The sequence below is a fragment of the Pseudophryne corroboree genome, chromosome 3 (genome assembly GCF_028390025.1).
Source record: "Pseudophryne corroboree isolate aPseCor3 chromosome 3, aPseCor3.hap2, whole genome shotgun sequence".
NCBI lineage: Eukaryota > Metazoa > Chordata > Amphibia > Anura > Myobatrachidae > Pseudophryne > Pseudophryne corroboree.
Genome location: NC_086446.1, coordinates 269,832,833 through 269,854,401, shown reverse-complemented (window position 1 = coordinate 269,854,401; position 21,569 = coordinate 269,832,833). Strand labels below are relative to the sequence as shown.

The 21,569-nt window shown below is 50.2% G+C and overlaps 1 protein-coding gene across 3 annotated transcripts in view; it reads right to left on the bottom strand.

Moving 5' to 3' along the window:
• Positions 1-20,388, bottom strand: part of COMMD7 (COMM domain containing 7) — a 77,469-nt gene extending 57,081 nt beyond the window's left edge. Inside the window, exon 1 of one of the 3 annotated variants that reach the window (XM_063963485.1) lies at positions 20,097-20,388. In XM_063963485.1, coding sequence (XP_063819555.1) covers positions 20,097-20,177 — 81 coding nt within the window. In that variant the 5' untranslated portion in view covers positions 20,178-20,388. The other 2 variants (XM_063963483.1, XM_063963486.1) reach the window with 2 other exon arrangements.
• Between the last annotated feature and the right edge of the window lie 1,181 nt (positions 20,389-21,569).

Here is a 21,569-nt window from a genome sequence, read left to right as displayed (position 1 = left end):
CTGTGCGCTACCTTGGTGAAGACAGAGTCTTCATGCCGCCGATTTTCCGGACCATCTTCTTGCTTCTGGCTCTGTAAGGGGGACGGCGGCGCGGCTCCGGGACCGAACATCAAGGCTGGGCCTGCGGTCGATCCCTCTGGAGCTAATGGTGTCCAGTAGCCTAAGAAGCCCAATCCGGCTGCAAGCAGGCGAGTTCGCTTCTTCTCCCCTTAGTCCCTCGCTGCAGTGAGCCTGTTGCCAGCAGGTCTCACTGAAAATAACAAATTCTAAGACTATAACTTTCTAAGAGCTCAGGAGAGCCCCTAGTGTGCATCCAACCTCGGCCGGGCACGAAATCTAACTAAGGCTTGGAGGAGGGTCATAGTGGGAGGAGCCAGTGCACACCAGGTGGTCTAAGATCTTTCTAGAGTGCCCAGCCTCCTTTGGAGCCCGCTATCCCCATGGTCCTTACGGAGTTCCCAGCATCCACTAGGACGTTAGAGAAAAGGAGATTTATGATAGACTTACCATACTTAAATCTCTTTCTGCGAGGTACACTGGGTTCCACAGAGAATACATCAGGGTGTAGAGTTGGATCTTGATCCGAGGCACCAAAAGGCTAAAGCTTTGACTGTTTCCAGGATGCCTTGCACCGCCTCCTCTATAACCCTGCCTCCGGACACTGGAGCTCAGTTTCGTTAAGCAGTCCAATGCAGTAGCAGGTAAAATAGGTGGTAGATGTTAGTCACATAGAACCACATTCTCACGACAGGAGAAGGGACTAGCAGCTAATGCCATACAAACCCAAAAAACTAAGTGCATCAGGGTGGGCACCCTGTGGAACCCAGTGTACCTCGCAAAAAGAGATTTAACTAAGGTAAGTCTACCATAAATCTCCTTTTCTGCAGCAGGGTACACTGTGTTCCACAGGGAATATATTGGAGATGTCCTAAAGCAGTTACTCATGGGAGGGGACGTACCGTAGCGGGCACAAGAACCCGACATCCAAAAGGAAGCATCAAAGGCATAGAACCTAATGAACGTGTTCACCGAGGACCACGTAGCTGCTCTGCACAATTGTTCAGCGGACGCGCCTCAGTGGGCCACCCAAGAAGGTCCAACAGACCTAGTAGAATGGGCTTTGAAAGCAGCAAGAGCTGAGAGTCCAGCCTGCGCATAGGCTTGTGCAATCAACATTCTAATCCATCTGGCCATGGTTTGCTTATTCGCAGGCCAGCCACGTTTGTGAAAACCAAAAAGTACAAAAAGGGTATCTGACCTCTTGACAGAGGCAGTCCTCTTCACGTAAATATGGAGAGCTCGTACCACATCCAAACACCGCTCTTTGGAGGACAAACCAGAAGAGATAAAAGCCGAAACCACAATCTCTTAGTTAAGATGGAAAGATGACACCACCTTAGGTAGATAACCTGGGCGAGTTCTAAGAACTGCCCGGTCACGGTGAAAAATCAGAAAGGGTGGACGACAGGACAAAGCGCCCAAGTCCGACACCCTCCTAGCAGAGGCAATAGCCAGCAGAAACACGACCTTAAGCGTAAGGCATTTAAGGTCCACAGACTCAAGAGGTTCAAATGGAGACTCTTCTAGTGCATTCAAGACAACAGACAGATCCCATGGAGCCACAGGAGGGACATAGGGAGGCTGAATCCGTAAAACACCCTGAGTGAAAGTATGAACGTCAGGAATAGACACAATCTTCCTCTGAAACCAGAATAAAAGTGTGAGGTGGTGTAACCGGGGCGCCCTCTTTCCGTGGTCGTGTGGAAAGACCAAAGCAATGGTCAAAATACTGAATGCAATATGTATATGCTGATAACAATTCCAATGAGTTTCGGTAAAAATCATACAAATTTAATACAATAAAAATTCACATACAATAACTAAAAGCATACCATAGAGGTAAGCTAGGAGCCACAGGTGTTAAATGAGGCAGGGTGGTCAAAGATACACCCTGCTCTGGCTCCTAGGCTTACTGATGGGTCGCTAACCCCTGGATAGGTGATGGTAAATATTCAAAACAGCTCAAATCGCAATTCAAAAAATGTTGGAAAGCATACCGGAGAGGTAGCTAAGGAGCCGCAGGTGTTATAGCAAGCAGGGTGGTCCAGACTTCACCCTGCTCTGGCTCCCAAGCTAACCACCAGGTCGATGTCCAATGAATGAAAGGTTCAAGTTCTTGATGGATCCAATAGCCAACGCGTTTCGAGATCTGTAATCTCTTCCTCAGCGCGTTGGCTATTGGATCCATCAAGAACTTGAACCTTTTTTTGGGGGAAGAGGAAAACCCCTGCACAGGAGCTCAGTTTTTAGTTAACCAGCCCAATGTAGTAGCAGGAAAAGAGACGACAATGGTTAGTAGCCACATACACCACACTCTCACGACAGGAGAAGTGTCAGCGGCTAATGCCATTCCAACCCAAAGAAGCTAAGTGCGTCAGGGTGGGCGCCTTGTGGAGCCCAGTGTACCTCGCAGAAACAGTTTTAACAAAGGTAAGTTCTTACCATAAAACTCGTTTTCTGCTGCGGGGTACACTGGGCTCCACAAGGATAGACATAGGGGATGTCCTAAAGCAGTTCCGCATGGGAGGGGACGCACTGTAGCGGGCACAAGAACCCGGCGTCCAAAGGAAGCATCCTGGAAAGCGGCAGTATCGAAGGAATAGAACCTAATGAACGTGTTCACTGAGGACCACGTAGCCGCCTTGCACAACTGTTCAAGGGTCGCACCACGGCGGGCCGCCCAAGAAGGTCCAACAGACCGAGTAGAATGGGCCGTAATGTGAGCAGGAGCTAACAGACCAGCCCTCACATAAGCATGTGCAATCACCATTCTAATCCATCTGGCCAAAGTCTGCTTGTGAGCAGGCCAGCCCCGTTTGTGAAACCCAAACAGAATAGAGAGAGAGAATCAGATTTCCTAACAGAAGCAGTTCTCTTCACATAGATACGGAGAGCCCGTACCACATCCAAAGACCGCTCTTTGGGAGACAGGTCAGGAGAGACAAAGGCCGGTACCACAATCTCCTGATTAAGGTGGAACAAAGAAACCACCTTAGGTAAATAACCGGGACGAGTCCTAGGAACCGCCCGGTCACGGTGAAATATCAGATATGGGGAACTACAAGACAAGGCACCCAAATCCGACACTCTTCTAGCTGAAGCAATAGCCAGCAGAAACACCACCTTAACGGAAAGCCACTTAAGATCAGCTGAACCAAGAGGTTCAAACGGAGACTCTTGTAACGCCTCCAAAACCACCGACAAGTCCCAAGGAGCCACAGGCGGGACATAGGGAGGTTGGATACGCAACACACCCTGAGTAAAGGTATGCACATCAGGTAAGGTTGCAATCTTTCTCTGAAACCACACCGACAAGGCAGATATTTGAACCTTGAGGGAGGCCAGACGCAGGCCTAAGTCCAGGCCCTGCTGAAGAAAGGCCAACAACTTGGCTATACTAAACTTGGAAGCGTCATAATTGTTAGATGCGCACCAAACAAAGTAAGAATGCCAGACCCTATAGTAAATCCGAGTAGAAGCCGGTTTCCGGGCCCGCAACATAGTTTGAATGACCGCCTAAGAAAACCCTTTAGCCCTGAAGACGGAAGCTTCAAGAGCCACGCCGTCAAAGACAGCCGGCTAGGTCCTGATAGACACAGGGGCCCTGAACGAGGAGGTCTGGGCGTTGTGGAAGTATAATTGGACGCTCTGACGATAGGCCCTGCAGATCTCAGAACCAGTGCCGTCTGGGCCACGCTGGAGCTATGAGAAGCAGAATTCCTCTTTCTTGCTTGAACTTCCGAATTCTGGGCAGGAGTGACGCCGGAGGGAACACGTACGGCAGCCGAAACCTCCACGGCACCGCCAGCGCATCCACGAATGCTGCTTGAGGATCCCTTGTCCTTGCTCCGAAGACCGTAACCTTGTGATTGTGTCGAGACGCCATCAGATCTATGTCTGGAAGGAACCACTTTTCCACTAGGAGTTGAAACACTTCTGGATGGAGGCCCCACTCTCCGGCATGTACGTCCTGACGACTGAGAAAGTCCGCTTCCCAATTCAGGATCCTCGGAATGAATATTGCCGATATGGGCGGTAGATGGCGATCCGCCCATTGTAGAATCCGTGAGACTTCCTTCATTGCCAAACGGCTTCGAGTGCCGCCTTGATGATTTATGTAAGCCACTGTGGTGGCGTTGTCCGACTGTACTTGAACAGGACGGTTCTGAATTAAATGCTGGGCCAGGTTCAACGCATTGAAGACCGCCCGCAATTCCAGAATGTTGATCGAGTGGATAGACTCCTCCTTGGTCCACCGACCCTGAAGGGAGTGTTGCTCCAGCACCGTGCCCCAACCTCTTAGACTGGCATCTGTCGTCAACAGGACCCAGTCGGATATCCAGAAGGGACGGCCCCTGCACAATCGTTGGTCCTGGAGCCACCAGCGCAGCGACAGACGGACCTCCGGAGTCAATGAGATCATGTGAGACCTGATCCGGTGAGGCAGGCCGTCCCACTTGGCTAGAATCAGCCTCTGGAGGGGGCGAGAATGGAATTGAGCATACTCCACCATGTCGAATGCTGATGCCATGAGGCCCAGCACCTGCATCGCCGAATGTATCGACACTTGCGGACGAGAAAGGAAGCAACGAATCCTGTCCTGAACCTTCAGGACTTTCTCCTGAGACAAGAACAACCGCTGGTTGTGAGTGTCCAATAGCGCTCCCAGGTGCACCATGCTCTGAGCAAGGACCAGGGAGGATTTCTTCCAGTTGATGAGCCACCCGTGGGCTTGTAGAAACTGGACAGTCATATCCAGATGACGTAGGAGAAGTTCTTGGGAATTTGCCAGGATTAACAAGTCGTCCAGATACGGCAGGATCCTGACCCCTTGACGGCGGAGTACCACCGTCATCACCGCCATAACTTTGGTGAAGACTCGCGGAGCCGTAGTTAAACCAAAAGGTGATGCCCGAAACTGGTAATGGAGGTTTCCAATCGCAAACCTCAGGTATTGCTGATGTGACACTGCTATAGGAATATGCAGGTAAGCATCCTGTATGTCCAGGGAGACCATGTAATCCCCAGGTTCCAAGGCCAGAACTATAGAGCGAAGGGTTTCCATACGGAACTTGGAAACTTTCACAAACCTTTTCAATGCCTTGAGATTGAGAATGGGCTGAGAGGACCCATTCGGTTTCGGGACTAGAAACAGCGGAGAATAGTACCCCTGGCCCCTCTGAGCAAGAGGCACCTGTACTACGACTCCTGTATCCAGGAGGGTCTGTACCACCGAATGTAGAGTGTTTGCCTTTGTCTGGTCCAATGGGACATCTGTCAGGCAAAATCGATGAGAGGGACGGTTTTTGAAGGCTATGGCGTAACCTCGGGTGACGACTTCCCGTACCCAGGAATCTGAAGTGGTCTTCAACCATTCCTGGGTATACCCTAGAAGCCGGCCACCCACCCTGGGATCCCCCAGAGGGAGGCCCGCCCCGTCATACGGCAGGCTTATCCGTCTTGGAAGCTGGCTGACGGGCAGCCCAGGCTCTTTTGGGCTTCGGCTTACCAGGTTTTGAAGTGCGGGCCTGCTTGTTGTACGCCTGAACTTTTGCTTTACCTGAAGGACGAAAGGGGCGAAAGGAAGTACCTTTAGCCTTCGACACAGAAGGAGCGGTACTTGGCAGACAGGCAGTTTTGGCAGTAGCCAAGTCAGCCACTATCTTATTCAAGTCCTCCCCAAACAGAATATCTCCCTTGAAAGGGAGTACCTCCAGGGTTTTTATAGAGTCCAGATCCACAGACCAGGATCTCAGCCACAATATCCGGCGAGCCAGGACTGATGTAGTAGAGGCCTTGGCTGCTAGAATACCGGCATCAGAAGCCGCCTCTTTAATATAGCGAGAAGCTGTGACAAAATATGACAAGCATTGTCTAGCATGGTCAGAAGATATTTCAGCTTCCAACTCTAGGGCCCATGCTTCAATAGCCTCTGCAGCCCATGTTGCTGCAATAGTGGGCCTTTGTGCAGCACCCGTGAGGGTGTAAATCGCATTCAGACAACCCTCCACACGTATATCCGTAGGCTCTTTTAGAGAGACGTGACGGTAGTGACAGGTAGAGTTGAGGAAACCACCATCCTAGCCACATGCAAGTCTACCGGAGGAGGCGTTTCCCAATTTTTAGACAGCTCTGGCGCGAGGGGATAGCGAGCCAGCATCTTCTTTTGAGGCACAAACTTCTTTCCCGGGTTTCCCCAGGGTTCCTGACGTATATCCACTAGGTGGTCAGAGTGAGGTAAAACTTGTTTAACCACCTTCTGACGCTTGAACCTATCTGGTTTCTTAGGAGGGACGGATGGCTCGGGATCATCCGTAATCTGTAAAATCAATTTAATAGCCTCCAAAAGATAAGGAACATCCACATGTGAACTACCCTCCCCATCAGCAGTATCTGTGTCAGAATCTGTGGGGTCAGTGTAAGCGCTATCTTCATCAGACAAGGTGTCAGTGACAGCAGTGGATTGTGAGGAGATAAGAGCTCGCTTAGAGGACCCCTTGGTCTTAGGTGAGCGAGGGTCAGACTTTTTAGTAGTCAAGGACTGGTTCAACTTCTTCAATTGAGCAGATAAATTATCCGCCCACGGCGGGTTAGTTGCGGGGACCACATACGGTTGCACCGGCATAGGAGGTCCCATAGGGGGGTGTTAGTTTAGTAACTAGCGTATGTAGAAGCGTGGAAAAAGTAGCCCACGGTGGGTCATTATGTACCCCCGTTGCCACAGTCCCACTGGGGGGCAAGGAGCCCCCAGAACCAGAGCCCACAGCTGCTATAGTCTCCTCATAGGGATCTGTGGCTTCAGCAACACCGGCAGTGTGTTCAGCCCCAGAACCGTTACCTTCAGAAGCAGACATGATATAACTTGCAGTATCAGGTAACACAACAGCACAATACCTCTTGCCCAAACCCCTGCGCAGTGTAGTCAGCACAAGTAGAGATACAGGAGAGATATGGGGACTAAAATCACAGAGAAAAAATAAGAATTTACTTACCGATAATTCTATTTCTCGGAGTCCGTAGTGGATGCTGGGGTTCCTGAAAGGACCATGGGGAATAGCGGCTCCGCAGGAGACAGGGCACAAAAGTAAAGCTTTTACAGGTCAGGTGGTGTGTACTGGCTCCTCCCCCTATGACCCTCCTCCAGACTCCAGTTAGGTACTGTGCCCGGACGAGCGTACACAATAAGGGAGGATTTTGAATCCCGGGTAAGACTCATACCAGCCACACCAATCACACCGTACAACTTGTGATCTAAACCCAGTTAACAGTATGATAACAGAGGAGCCTCTGAAAGATGGCTTCCTAAACAATAACCCGAATTAGTTAACAATAACTATGTACAAGTATTGCAGATAATCCGCACTTGGGATGGGCGCCCAGCATCCACTACGGACTCCGAGAAATAGAATTATCGGTAAGTAAATTCTTATTTTCTCTATCGTCCTAAGTGGATGCTGGGGTTCCTGAAAGGACCATGGGGATTATACCAAAGCTCCCAAACGGGCGGGAGAGTGCGGATGACTCTGCAGCACCGAATGAGAGAACTCCAGGTCCTCCTTTGCCAGGGTATCAAATTTGTAAAAATTTACAAACGTGTTCTCCCCTGACCACGTAGCTGCTCGGCAGAGTTGTAATGCCGAGACCCCTCGGGCAGCCGCCCAAGATGAGCCCACCTTCCTTGCGGAATGGGCCTTAACAGATTTAGGCTGTGGCAGGCCTGCCACAGAATGTACAAGTTGAATTTTGTTACAAATCCAACGAGCAATCGACTGCTTAGAAGCAGGTGCACCCAACTTGTTGGGTGCATACAGTATAAACAGCGAGTCAGATTTTCTGACTCCAGCCGTCCTTTAAATGTATATTTTTAAGGCTCTGACAACGTCCAACAACTTGGAGTCCTTCAAGTCGTCTGTAGCCGCAGGCACTACAATAGGCTGGTTCAGGTGAAACGCTGATACCACCTTAGGGAGAAAATACGGACGCGTCCGCAGCTCTGCCCTATGTCGAATGGAAAATTAAATAAGGGCTTTTATAAAACAAAGCCGCCAGTTCAGATACTCTCCCGGCCGAAGCCAGGGCCAGTAACATAGTCACTTTCCATGTGAGATATTTCAAATCCACATTCTTTAGTGGTTCAAACCAATTGGATTTGAGGAAATCTAAAACTACATTTAGATCCCACGGTGCCACCTTAGGCACCACAGGAGGCTGTATATGCAGTACTCCTTTGATAAAAATCTGGACCTCAGGGACTGAGGCCAATTCTTTTTGGAAGAATATTGATAGGGCCGAAATTTGAACCTTAATAGATCCCAATTTGAGACCCATAGACAATCCTGATTGCAGGAAATGTAGGAAAACGACCCAGTTGAAATTCCTCCATCGGAGCACTCCGCTGCTCGCACCACGCAACATATTTTCGCCAAATACGGCGATAATGCTTCGCGGTGACTTCCTTCCTTGCCTTTATCAAGGTAGGAATGACTTCTTCTGGAATGCCTTTTCCTTTTAGGATCTGGCATTCAAACGCCATGCCGTCAAACGCAGCCGCGGTAAGTCTTGAAAAAGACAAGGACCCTGCTGAAGCAGGTCCCTTCTCAGAAGTAGAGGCCACGGATCGTCCGTGACCATCTCTTGAAGTTCCGGGTACCAAGTCCTTCTTGGCCAATCCGGAGCCACTAGTCTTACTCCTCTTTGCCGTATAATCCTCAATACCTTTGGTATGAGAGGCAGAGGAGGAAACACATATACCGACTGGTACACCCAAGGTGTTACCAGCGCGTCCACAGCTATTGCCTGCGGATCTCTTGACCTGGCGCAATACCTGTCCAGTGTTTTGTTGAGGCGAGACGCCATCATGTCCACCATTGGTTTTACCCAACGGTTTAATAGCATGTGGAAAACTTCTGGATGAAGTCCCCACTCTCCCGGGTGAAGGTCGTGTCTGCTGAGGAAGTCTGTTTCCCAGTTGTCCACGCCCGGGATGAATACTGCTGACAGTGCTATCACGTGATTCTCCGCCCAGCGAAGGATCCTGGCAGCTTCTGCCATTGCCCTCCTGCTTCTTGTGCCGCCCTGTCTGTTTACATGGGCGACTGCCGTGATGTTGTCCGACTGGATCAACACCGGTCTTCCTTGAAGCAGAGGTTCCGCCTGGCTTAGAGCATTGTAGATTGCTCTTAGTTCCAGAATGCTTATGTGAAGAGACTTTTTCAGGCTCGACCACACTCCCTGGAAATTTCTTCCCTGTGTGACTGCTCCCCAGCCTCTCAGGCTGGCATCCGTGGTCACCAGGATCCAATCCTGCATGCCGAATCTGCGGCCCTCCAATAGATGAGCCTCCTGCAACCACCACAGAAGGGATACCCTTGTCCTCGGCGACAGGGTTATCCGCAGGTGCATCTGAAGATGCGACCCTGACCATTTGTCCAACAGATCCCTTTGCATGGAATCTGCCGAAAGGGATTGCTTCGTAAGAAGCTACCATTTTTTTTTCCCAGGACTCTTGTGCATTGATGTACAGACACCTTTCCTGGTTTTAGGAGGTTCCTGACCAGGTCAGATAACTCCTTGGCTTTTTCTTCGGGAAGAAAAACCTTTTTCTGAACTGTGTCCAGAATCATCCCCAGGAACAGCAGACGAGTTGTCGGCATTAATTGGGATTTTGGAATATTCAGAATCCATCCGTGCTGCTTTAGCACCTCTTGAGATAGTGCTAAACCCATCTCTAGCTGTTCTCTGGACCTTGCCCTTATTAGGAGATCGTCCAAGTATGGGATAATTAATACGCCTTTTCTTCGAAGAAGAAATATTATCTCGGCCATTACCTTTGTAAAGACCCGAGGTGCCGTGGACAAACCAAACGGCAGCGTCTGAAACTGATAGTGACAGTTTTGTACAACGAACCTGAGGTACCCCTGGTGTGAGGGGTAATTGGAACGTGGAGATACGCATCCTTGATGTCCAAGGATACCATAAAGTCCCCTTCTTCCAGGTTCGCTATCACTGCTCTGAGTGACTCCATCTTGAACTTGAACTTCTTTATGTACAGGTTCAAGGACTTCAGATTTAGAATAGGCCTTACCGAGCCATCCGGCTTCGGTACCACAAAAAGAGTGGAATAATACCCCTTCCCTTGTTGTAGAAGAGGTACCTTGACTATCACCTGCTGAGAATACAGCTTGTGAATGGCTTCCAAAACCGTCTCCCTTTCTGAGGGGGACGTTGGTAAAGCAGACTTCAGGAAACGGCGAGGTGGCTCTGTCTCTAATTTCAACCTGTACCCCTGAGATATTATCTGCAGGATCCAGGGATTTACCTGCGAGTGAGCCCACTGCGCGCTGTAATTCTTGAGACGACCGCCTACCGCCCCCGAGTCCGCTTGCGAAGCCCCAGCGTCATGCTGAGGCTTTTGTAGAAGCCGGGGAGGGCTTCTGTTCCTGGGAAGGAGCTGCCTGTTGCTGTCTCTTCCCTCGTCCTCTGCCTCGTGGCAGGTATGAATAGCCCTTTGCTCTCTTATTTTTAAAGGAACGAAAGGGCTGCGGTTGAAAGGTCGGTGCCTTTTTCTGTTGGGGAGTGACTTGAGGTAGAAAGGTGGATTTCCCGGCCGTAGCCGTGGCCACCAAATCCGATAGACCGACCCCAAATAACTCCTCTACGCATCGCCTGTCCACTGTCGTGTCCATAAAGCTCTTCTGGCCGAAATGGACATAGCACTTACCCGTGATGCCAGTGTGCAGATATCTCTCTGTGCATCACGCATATAAAGAAATGCATCCTTTATTTGTTCTAACGACAGTAAAATATTGTCCCTGTCCAGGGTATCAATATTTTCGATCAGGGACTCTGACCAAACTACCCCAGCACTGCACATCCAGGCAGTCGCAATAGCTGGTCGTAGTATAACACCTGCATGTGTGTATATACCTTTTTGGATATTTTCCATCCTCCTATCTGATGGATCTTTAAGTGCGGCCGTCTCAGGAGAGGGTAACGCCACTTGTTTTGATAAGCGTGTTAGCGCTTTGTCCACCCTAGGAGGTGTTTCCCAGCGCTCCCTAACCTCTGGCGGGAAAGGGTATAAAGCCAATAACTTCTTTGAAATTAGCAGTTTTTTATCGGGGCACCCCACGCTTCATCACACACGTCATTTAATTCTTCTGATTCGGTAAAAACTACTGGTAGTTTTTTCACACCCCACATAATACCCTGTTTAGTGGTACCTGTAGTATCAGCTAAATGTAACATCTCCTTTATTGCCAAAATCATATAACGTGTGGCCCTACTGGAAAATACGGTTGATTCGTCACCTTCACCACCGGAATCAGTGCCTGTGTCTGGGTCTGTGTCGACCGACTGAGGCAAGGGGCGTTTTACAGCCCCTGACGGTGTTTGAGGCGCCTGGACAGGCACTAATTGAGTGTCCGGCCGCCTCATGTCGGCAAACGACTGCTTAAGCGAGTTGACGCTATCCCGTAATTCCACAAATAAAGGCATCCATTCTGGTGTCGACCCCCTAGGAGGTGACATCCTCATATTTGGCAATTGCTCCGCCTCCACACCAATAACGTCCTCATACATGTCGACACACACGTACCGACACACAGCAGACACACAGGGAATGCTCTATACGAAGACAGGACCCACTAGCCCTTTGGGGAGACAGAGGGAGAGTCTGCCAGCACACACCAAAAAGCGCTATATATGACAGGGATAGCCTTATGATTAAGTGCTCCCTTATAGCTGCTTTTATATTAATATATTGCCATTTATTTTGCCCCCCCTCTCTGTTATACCCTGTTTCTGTAGTGCAGTGCAGGGGAGAGACCTGGGAGCCTTCCTGACCAGCGGAGCTGTGACAGAAAATGGCGCCGTGTGCTGAGGAGATAGGCCCCGCCCCTTTTTCGGCGGGCTCGTCTCCCGCTATTTAGTACATTTAGGCAGGGGTAAATATCTCCATATAGCCTCTGGGGCTATATGTGAGGTATTTTTAGCCTTTTTAAAGGTTTTCATTTGCCTCCCAGGGCGCCCCCCCCCCAGCGCCCTGCACCCTCAGTGACTGCCGTGTGAAGTGTGCTGAGAGGAAAATGGCGCACAGCTGCAGTGCTGTGCGCTACCTTAAGAAGACTGCAGGAGTCTTCAGCCGCCGATTCTGGACCTCTTCTTGCTTCAGCATCTGTGAGGGGGCCGGCGGCGTGGCTCCGGTGACCATCCAGGCTGTACCTGTGATCGTCCCTCTGGAGCTTCATGTCCAGTAGCCAAGAAGCCAATCCATCCTGCACGCAGGTGAGTTCACTTCTTCTCCCCTCTGTCCCTCGTTGCAGTGATCCTGTTGCCAGCAGGAATCACTGTAAAATAAAAAACCTAAGCTAAACTCTCTAAGCAGCTCTTTATGAGAGCCACCTAGAATTGCACCCTTCTCGGCCGGGCACAAAAATCTAACAGGAGTCTGGAGGAGGGTCATAGGGGGAGGAGCCAGTACACACCACCTGACCTGTAAAAGCTTTACTTTTGTGCCCTGTCTCCTGCGGAGCCGCTATTCCCCATGGTCCTTTCAGGAACCCCAGCATCCACTTAGGACGATAGAGAAATACGTATTAAAGTATATCTTGTGAAAATCCTATATAATTATAAAACCTGACGCACCAAGCCCCCTCAGGTTATAGAATATAGGGATAGCAAGTTGAGTGAGAGACACGAAATGGAAACCACTCAGCAAGCTAATGCACACACATATAGTCACAGTTATACAATGCAGAGGTTATTACTAACAATAACTAACTGCACTGGACCAGCTTATATATATATAGCTATGTAGTCAATAGATATAACACTGCACAGTAAGAACTAGATGTATATCACAGGGTACTTGTACCAGAGAACCCTGACTAAATGCACTCTTTCTTAACTAACACTGTCTAATTGACATGTAGAATACTTAAGTGTCATGTAACGTCACAGCGCTGACAACCAGGCGGCTTTACAAAGGAGGATTTGCCCAAGCAGTCCCAGGAACAGTGTAGCTGAGAGAAATGGCGCCCAAACGCTGACCGGGAGTGAGGGAGAGGCAGATATGCAGCTCCAGGGCGGGAACATTTACTGGAAATGGCGCCCTGGGGCTGGGGGAGGGGCTCCAGGTCTAAGCCTTATCCCCTCTGCTGGCAAAACCACCTGGTACTGCGGGCTACATACAAAAAGGTTTCAAGAGAAACCTGACCTGCACCCATGCCTTGGTGATCTAGTGGGATCGCCTGTACTGCCACAGTGTCCACCGCCAGCGCGCGTGGCCCGCCTCCCACCGGTCGTGCCGGATCGCGATAAAGTACGGGTCCCGCGAGCGGGACACAATCACCACCTCCCGAAGCGCGGCCACGCTATCCCGGAGAGCCCCCGTCGTGTGTGCCTGACCAGAAGAAAACCGGAGCCTCCTGCTATAGGTACCCGGCAACCAGGGCGAGGGAGTGTACAGCGCCGCTGGGGAGAGATGGAGCTGCAGCAGTGAATGTCACTAGACATGTATACACTGCTGCAGCCCTTGAAGTATTCACTTTTCTTCTCAAAAAAGCTCTTCTTAGGGCTGCCCAGAGCAACCCCTCTGTTATGTGCCTGCTATCTGCGTCACCAACTACAAAACTGAGCTCCTGTGCAGGGAGGTGGGGTTATAGAGGAGGCGGCGCTATGCACCTTGGGAACAGTCAAAGCTTTTGAGCCTGTTGGTGCCTCGGATCAAGATCCTACTCTACACCCCTATATCTATCCTTGTGGAGCCCAGTGTACCCCACAGCAGAAAATAAGATTTTAAACCTATCAGTAAATCTATTTCTCCTAGTCCGTAGAGGATGCTGGGGACTCCGTAAGGACCATGGGGTATAGACGGGCACCGCGGGAGACATGGGTACTCTAAGACTTTAGATGGGTGTGAACTGGCTCCTCCCTCTATGCCCCTCCTCCAGACCTCAGTTAAAGAACTGTGCCCAGAGGAGACGGACAGTACGAGAAAAGGATTTTTGTTAATCTAAGGGCGAGATACATACCAGCCCACACCATACAACATGGAATATACCAAACCAGTTAACAGTATGAATAAAACAGCATCAGCCAGAGACTGATCACAACTGTAACATAACCCTTATGTAAGCAACAACTATATACAAGCCTTGCAGAAATTGTCCGCACTGGGACGGGCGCCCAGCATCCTCTACGGACTAGGAGAAAAAGATTTACCGGTAGGTTTAAAATCTTATTTTCTCTTACGTCCTAGAGGATGCTGGGGACTCCGTAAGGACCATGGGGATTATACCAAAGCTCCAGACCGGGCGGGAGAGTGCGGATGACTCTGCAGCACCGATTGAGCAAACATGAGGTCCTCATCAGCCAGGGTATCAAACTTGTAGAATTTTGCAAAAGTGTTTGAACCCGACCAAGTAGCTGCTCGGCACAGCTGTAATGCCGAGACGCCTCGGGCAGCTGCCCAAGAAGAGCCCACCTTCCTAGTGGAATGGGCCTTTACCGAATTTGGTAACGGCAATCCCGCTGTAGAATGATCCTGCTGAATCGTGTTACAGATCCAGCAAGCAATAGCCTGCTTAGAAGCAGGAGCGCCAACCTTGTTGGCCGCATACAGGACAAACAGTGCCTCTGTTTTCCTAACTCGAGCCGTCCTGGCTACATAAATTTTTAAGGCCCTGACTACATCCAGGGACTTGGAATCCTCCAAGTCACCCATAGCCACAGGCACCACAATAGGTTGGTTCATATGGAACGATGAAACCACCTTAGGTAGAAATTGAGGACGAGTTCTCAACTCCGCTCGATCCACATGGAAAATCAGATAGGGGCTCTTGTGAGACAAGGCCGCCAATTCGGACACCCGCCTCGCAGATGCCAAGGCCAACAACATGACCACTTTCCAAGTGAGAAATTTTAACTCCACCGTTTGAAGAGGTTCAAACCAGTGTGATTTAAGGAACCATAACACCACATTAAGGTCCCACGGTACCACTGGGGGCACAAAAGGAGGTTGGATGTGCAGCATTCCCTTTACAAAAGTCTGGACTTCTGGGAGAGAAGCCAATTCCTTCTGAAAGAATATAGATAAGGCCGAAATCTGCACCTTAATGGAGCCTAACTTAAGGCCCATATCCACTCCTGTCTGTAAAAAGTGGAGAAAACGCCCCAGCTGAAAATCCTCCGTAGGAGCATGCTTGGCCTCACACCAAGAAATATATTTCCTCCAGATACAGTGATAATGCTTCGCCGTCACCTCCTTCCTAGCTTTGATTAGAGTAGGGATGACTTCCCCCGGAATACCTTTCCTAGCTAGGAGTTGGTGTTCAACCGCCATGCCGTCAAACGTAACCACGGTAAGTCTTGGAACACAGGGTCCCTGTTGCAACAGGTCCTCCCTGGGAGGAAGAGGTCACGGATCTTCCGCGATCATTTCCTGAAGATCTGAATACCAGGACATTCAAGGCCAATCTGGAACAATGAGTATTGTCTGCACTCTTGTTCTTCTTATGATTCTCAATATTTTTGAGATGAGTGGAAGTGGAGGGAACACATAGACAGACTGAAACACCCACGGAGTCACTAGTGCGTCCACCGCCACTGCCTGAGGGTCCCTTGACCTGGAACAATACGTCCGAAGCTTTTTGTTGAGGCGTGACACCATCATATCTATTTGAGGAAGTCCCCAACGACTTGTTATCTCTGCAAAGACCTCTTGATGAAGTCCCCACTCTCCTGGATGGAGATCGTGTCTGCTGAGGAAGTCTGCTTCCTAGTTGTCCACTCCCGGAATGAAGACAGATGACAGAGCGCTTACATGATTTTCCGCCCAGCGAAGAATCCTGGTGGCTTCTGCCATTGCTGGTCTGCTCCTTGTCCCGCCCTGGCGTTTAACATGCGCCACGGCTGTGACGTTGTCTGATTGGATCAGAACGGGTAGGTTGAGAAGAAAAAACTCTCCGCCTGTTGCAGGCTGTTGTATATGGCCCCTAATTCCAGCACATTGATGTGTAGACAAGCCTCCTGGCTTGACCATATTCCCTGAAAATTTCTTCCTTGTGTGACAGCTCCCCATCCTCGGAGGCTCGCGTCCGTGGTCACAAGAACCCAATCTTGAATGCCGAATCTGCGACTCTTTAGAAGGTGAGCACTCTGGAGCCACCACAGGAGAGAGACCCTGGCCTTGGGGGACAGGCTTATCCTCTGATGTATCTGTAGATGGGACCTTGACCACTTGTCCAGAAGGTCCCACTGAAATGTTCTTGCATGGAACCTGCCGAACGGAATGGCCTCGTAGGCCGCCACCATTTTTCCCAATACTCGAGTGCATTGATGAACTGACACTCTTTTTGGTTTCAGCAGGTCCTTGACCATGTTCTGGAGTTCCTGGGCTTTTTCCATTGGGAGAAAAAGCCTCTTTTTTTCCCGTGTCCAGGACCATGCCCAAAAATGACAGCCGAGTTGTCGGAACCAACTGCGACTTCGGTAGATTTAGAATCCAGCCGTGTTGTTGTAGTACTCTCAGGGAGAGACACACGCTCTTTAGTAACTGATCTCTCGACCTTGCCTTTATCAGGAGATCATCCAAGTATGGGATAATTGTGACCCCCTGCTTGCGCAGGAGCACCATCATTTCCGCCATCACCTTGGTGAAAATTCTTGGGGCCGTGTAAAGCCCAAACGGCAACGTCTGAAACTGGTAATGACAATCCTGTACAGCGAATCTCAGGTACGCCTGATGAGGAGGATATATGGGGACATGAAGGTATGCATCCTTTATGTCTAGTCACTGCCCGGAGAGATTCCCTCTTGAATTTGAACCTCTTCAAATATAGGTTTAGGGATTTTAGATTCAGAATTGGTCTGACCGAGCCATCCGGCTTCGGGACCACAAACAGGGTTGAATAAAACCCTTTTCCCTGTTGCCCTAGGGGAACCTTGATAATCACCTGCTGTTGACAGTTTTTTGTATGGCAGCTGAAACTATTTCCCCTCTCTGGGGGAGAAGCTGCCAAGGCCGATTTGAAAAATCGGTGTGGAGGCACATCTTCGAACTCCAGTTTGTAGTCTTGGGATACAATTTCGATCACCCAAGGATCCAAATCCGACTGAACCGAGACCTGGCTGAAGAGACGAAGACGTGCCCCCACCGGTGCGGACTCCCGCAGCTGAGCCCCAGCGTCATGCGGTGGATTTTGTAGAGGCCGGGGAGGATTTTTGTTCCTGGGAACTAGCTGTAGCTGGTGATCTTTTCCCTCTACCTCTGGCGAGGAAGGAAGAGCCCTGACCCTTTCTGAACTTATGCGACCAAAAGGACTGCATCTGGTATTGAGGTGTTTTCTTTTGCTGTGGGGGAACATAAGGCAAAAAAAGAAGACTTACCCGCGGTAGCTGTGGAAACCAGGTCCGCGAGGCCCTCCCCAAATAAAACTTCACCCTTGTAAGGCAAAGCCTCCATATGTCTCTTTGAATCAGCATCACCTGTCCATTGACGGGTCCACAGGGACCTTCGAGCAGAAACTGCCATGGCATTGGCTCTTGAACCCAACAGCCCAATATTTCTCGCAGCCTCTCTCATATATAACGCTGCGTCCTTAATGTGACCCAAGGTCAACAAAATACTATCCTTATCTAAGGTGTCAATGTCCGATGACAAGTTATCTACCCACGCTGCAGTTGCGCTATCAACCCATGCCGACGCTACTGCAGGCCTGAGTAGGGCTCCCGTATGCGCGTAAATTGATTTTAAGGTAGTTTCCTGCCTGCGATCCGCAGGATCCTTTAGGGCTGCCGTGCCCGGGGACGGTAGCGCCACCTTTTTGGATAAGCGCGTCAAGGCTTTGTCCACCGTGGGCGAAGATTCCCACCATAACCTGTCCTTTGAGGGGAAAGGACACGCCATAATAATTCTCTTGGGAACCTGCAGTCTCTTGTCTGGAGTTTCCCAAGCCTTTTCAAATAAAGCGTTCAGCTCATGAGATGGGGGAAACCCTTCAGGTTTCTTTCCCTTAAACATGCAGACCCTCGTGTCAGGGACAGAAGGGTCCTCTGTGATATGTAAAACCTCTTTTATTGCAATAATCATATATTGAATACTCTTGGCCACTCTTGAGTGTAACCTCGCATCATCATAGTCGACACTGGAGTCAGAATCCGTGTCGGAATCAGTGTCTGCTACCTGGGAAGAGGGACGTTTATAGGACCCTGAAGGGTCATGTGACACAGTCAAAGCCATGGATTGACTCCCTGCTTTGTCCTTGGACTCTGCTATGTCCAAACTCTTATGTAATAAAGTCACATTAGCATTTAACACATTCCATATGTCCAACCAATCAGGTGTCGGCTGTGCCGACGGAGACACCACCACCATCTGCTCTGCATCCTCCCTAGACGAGCCTTCTGCTTCAGACATGTCGACACACACGTACTGACACCCCCACACACACTGGGATATATGAATATGGGGACAGCCCCCCAATAAGGCCCTTTGGAGAGACAGAGAGAGAGTATGCCAGCACACACCCAGCGCCACTAGACACAGAAAACACAGTCCCAGCCTATACAGCGCTTTTTTATATATATGATTTGCGCCGTTTTTTGTCCCCTGTTACTTGGTTCAGCAGGGGAGAGTCCGGGAGCAGCTTCTCTGCAGCATGCTGTGGAGAAAATGGCGCTGGTTAGTGCTGGAGGATCAAGCCCCGCCGCCTCGACGGTGGGCTTCTGTCCTGCTCATTTTTTTATACTGGCGGGGGTTTTATAATATACTGCCTCCGCAGTATTTAACAATGGTGCCAGTGTTATTTTAGGTAATTATTGCTGCCCAGGGCGCCCCCCCCTGCGCCCTGCACCCTTGCTGTGCCTGTGTGTGTGAGGGAGCAATGGCTGCGCGGTACCTCTCTGAAGAACTGAAGTCTTCTGCCACCTTTGTTGTCTTCTTACTTCATATACTTACCCGGGTTCTATCTTCCGGCTCTGTGAGGAGGACGGCGGCGCGGCTCCGGGACGAACAGCGAGGACGACACCTGTGTTCCGACCCTCTGGAGCTAATGGTGTCCAGTAGCCTAAGAAGCAGAGCCTATCAGTAAAGTAGGTCTGCTTCTCTCCCCTCAGTCCCACGAAGCAGGGAGCCTGTTGCCAGCAGTGCTCCCTGAAAATAAAAAACCTAACAAAAGTCTTTTCAGAGAAACTCAGTAGAGCTCCCCTGCAATGCATCCAGTCTCCTCTGGGCACAGGATCTAACTGAGGTCTGGAGGAGGGGCATAGAGGGAGGAGCCAGTTCACACCCATCTAAAGTCTTATAGGCCCTACACACTGGCCGATCCGCCGCCGAGCTGCCCGACGGCGGATACGGCCGACGGGTGACCCGGCGGCGGGGGGAGTGAAGTTACTTCACTCCCCCCGTCATCCGGCTGCATTGAAGTGCAGGCAAATATGGACGAGATCGTCCATATTGGCCTGCATGTACAGCCGACGGGGCACCAGCGATGAAAGAGCGCGGGGACGCGCACCGTTCATGGCTGGAGCCTCCACACTGCACGATATGAACGTTATCTCGTTCATTAATGAACGAGATCGTTCATATCGTGCAGTCATGTCGGCACTTTAGAGTGCCCATGTCTCCTGCGGAGCCCATCTATACCCCATGGTCCTTACGGAGTCCCCAGCATCTTCTAGGACGTAAGAGAAATAAAATGTAAAGGGCTGACTGATATCGGGGTCAGAATCTTGTTATCCCTCCCTGTTACAGGTAGCTCTCTGTGTTACTGTGTATCTCCCTCTCTCATCTGTCTTTATCAACCGTCTTTCCCTAGATATCTCTCTGTAATCCCCTCTTGCTGACACCTCTTTGTTATTGTTACATGTCTTAGTGACACTAGGCTGCCGTTCCTCTTACTGACACCTTTCTGCTATCCTCACTGTCACACAGCTACATCTCACCTACCGCTGCCACTCGCTGAATCTGCCGCCTGTCAGTTGCTTCTGTAACCATTTGTTCCCCGCATCTCCCGCTTGTATCCCGCCATACTCACCTCCTGTGAAAGCTGCCTCATATTTTGTATGTCAGCGGCCACTGAGTCTGGTAGGGCAGTCGGGGAACAGCGCAGCGCCATGATTGCTAGAACAGCTGGGCGTACCGCCACCACAGCATATGATGAGCGGTCATGTGATCGACAGGCTTGTTACTAACAGGATGCACGGTTATTTTTCTTGTGTCTCCCCGGGTGGATACATTTTTCTGAAGCCAATTCCATGCACTAAAGTCCCTGAGAAAATGGTTGTCACAGTGCACATTTTACAAAATAATGGAGACACGTAGTCACTCTGGACATGTACAGACCCATGGCATACTTGCATACCTGACCCTCTCCATGAGGGAGAAAATGCTCTGTTCCTGGACTTTCCTGGTAGTGTATGATTGCTTTCACCTGTGGTGAAACACCTTTCTTATCAATTAACTAGCTCACCACAGGTGATGGCAATCATACATTACCAGGAAAGTCCAGGAGCAGAGCCTTTTCTCCCTCATGGAGAGGGTCAGGTAGGCAAGTATGACCCATGGTTTCTGCCTTAAAGCAGCAACCCCACAATGTGGGGCCCATTTATCAGTGCCCCAGCCAATCAGCTCCCAACTGTCAGTTTACAAACGGTACACAACCGTTTGCAAACAGTTGTGGCTTAAACCGCTTGGCTGGGAGGTTTTTTTTGTGTGCACAGGGTTCCTGTTCTCTGCATTGCTGCAAAACAGGATCCGGACAGTGACATAGGGGATTTCAATAGAGCACAGTGCAGCACAGCCGCACTGTGTCAACACACACATTAAAATGTATGTGCTCTCATTGACATCCCGCTGTCCTGTAATCCGGCCGACTGCAGCGGGCTTGCTGCACATGTGTGGGCACCTGCATAGGCACCCATGTGCTGTCTTCTTCTGGACAAGCAGCGGGACCTGCTTGGCCCCTATGTGTGGCCCTACCCTATAAGGAGTAGTTGTTGGCGTGGATAGTGAAAGTACTATCCCGCCGGCCTTGCTACTCCCCCTGGCATCAGAGGTCCTTTAGCCCACTTGGTTCTAGCATCTACAGTTTGCAAACACATGACAGTTGAGAACTAATTGGCTGAAGCACCATTTGTCATATGCAACAAGATTTAAATAGCTAAAACTCATTGATAAATGGGCCCCAATACTGGGCATACAGGCTACAATTATCCGGTTGATCCGCCCAATATCAATGGATTGGCAAGATAACTGCAGCGTGTATGCAGGCGACCGATCTGGTACTATCGGTTGTCCATGTCAGATCGTCCAGCATGTCCCTCCAATTCAATATTTTGAAAGTGTCATGTCAGCCGCATCGGGCAGTGTATGGTTGTGTCCATCTCCTCTTCAGTGAATGTTGCCTGAGACGGAATGAGACCATGTAAACCGCGGGACAAACCAAGTGAATTGCAACGGCAAGGGGAGGTGAAAGGTTCAGAACTGGTGTGGATTATTAGGTCTACAC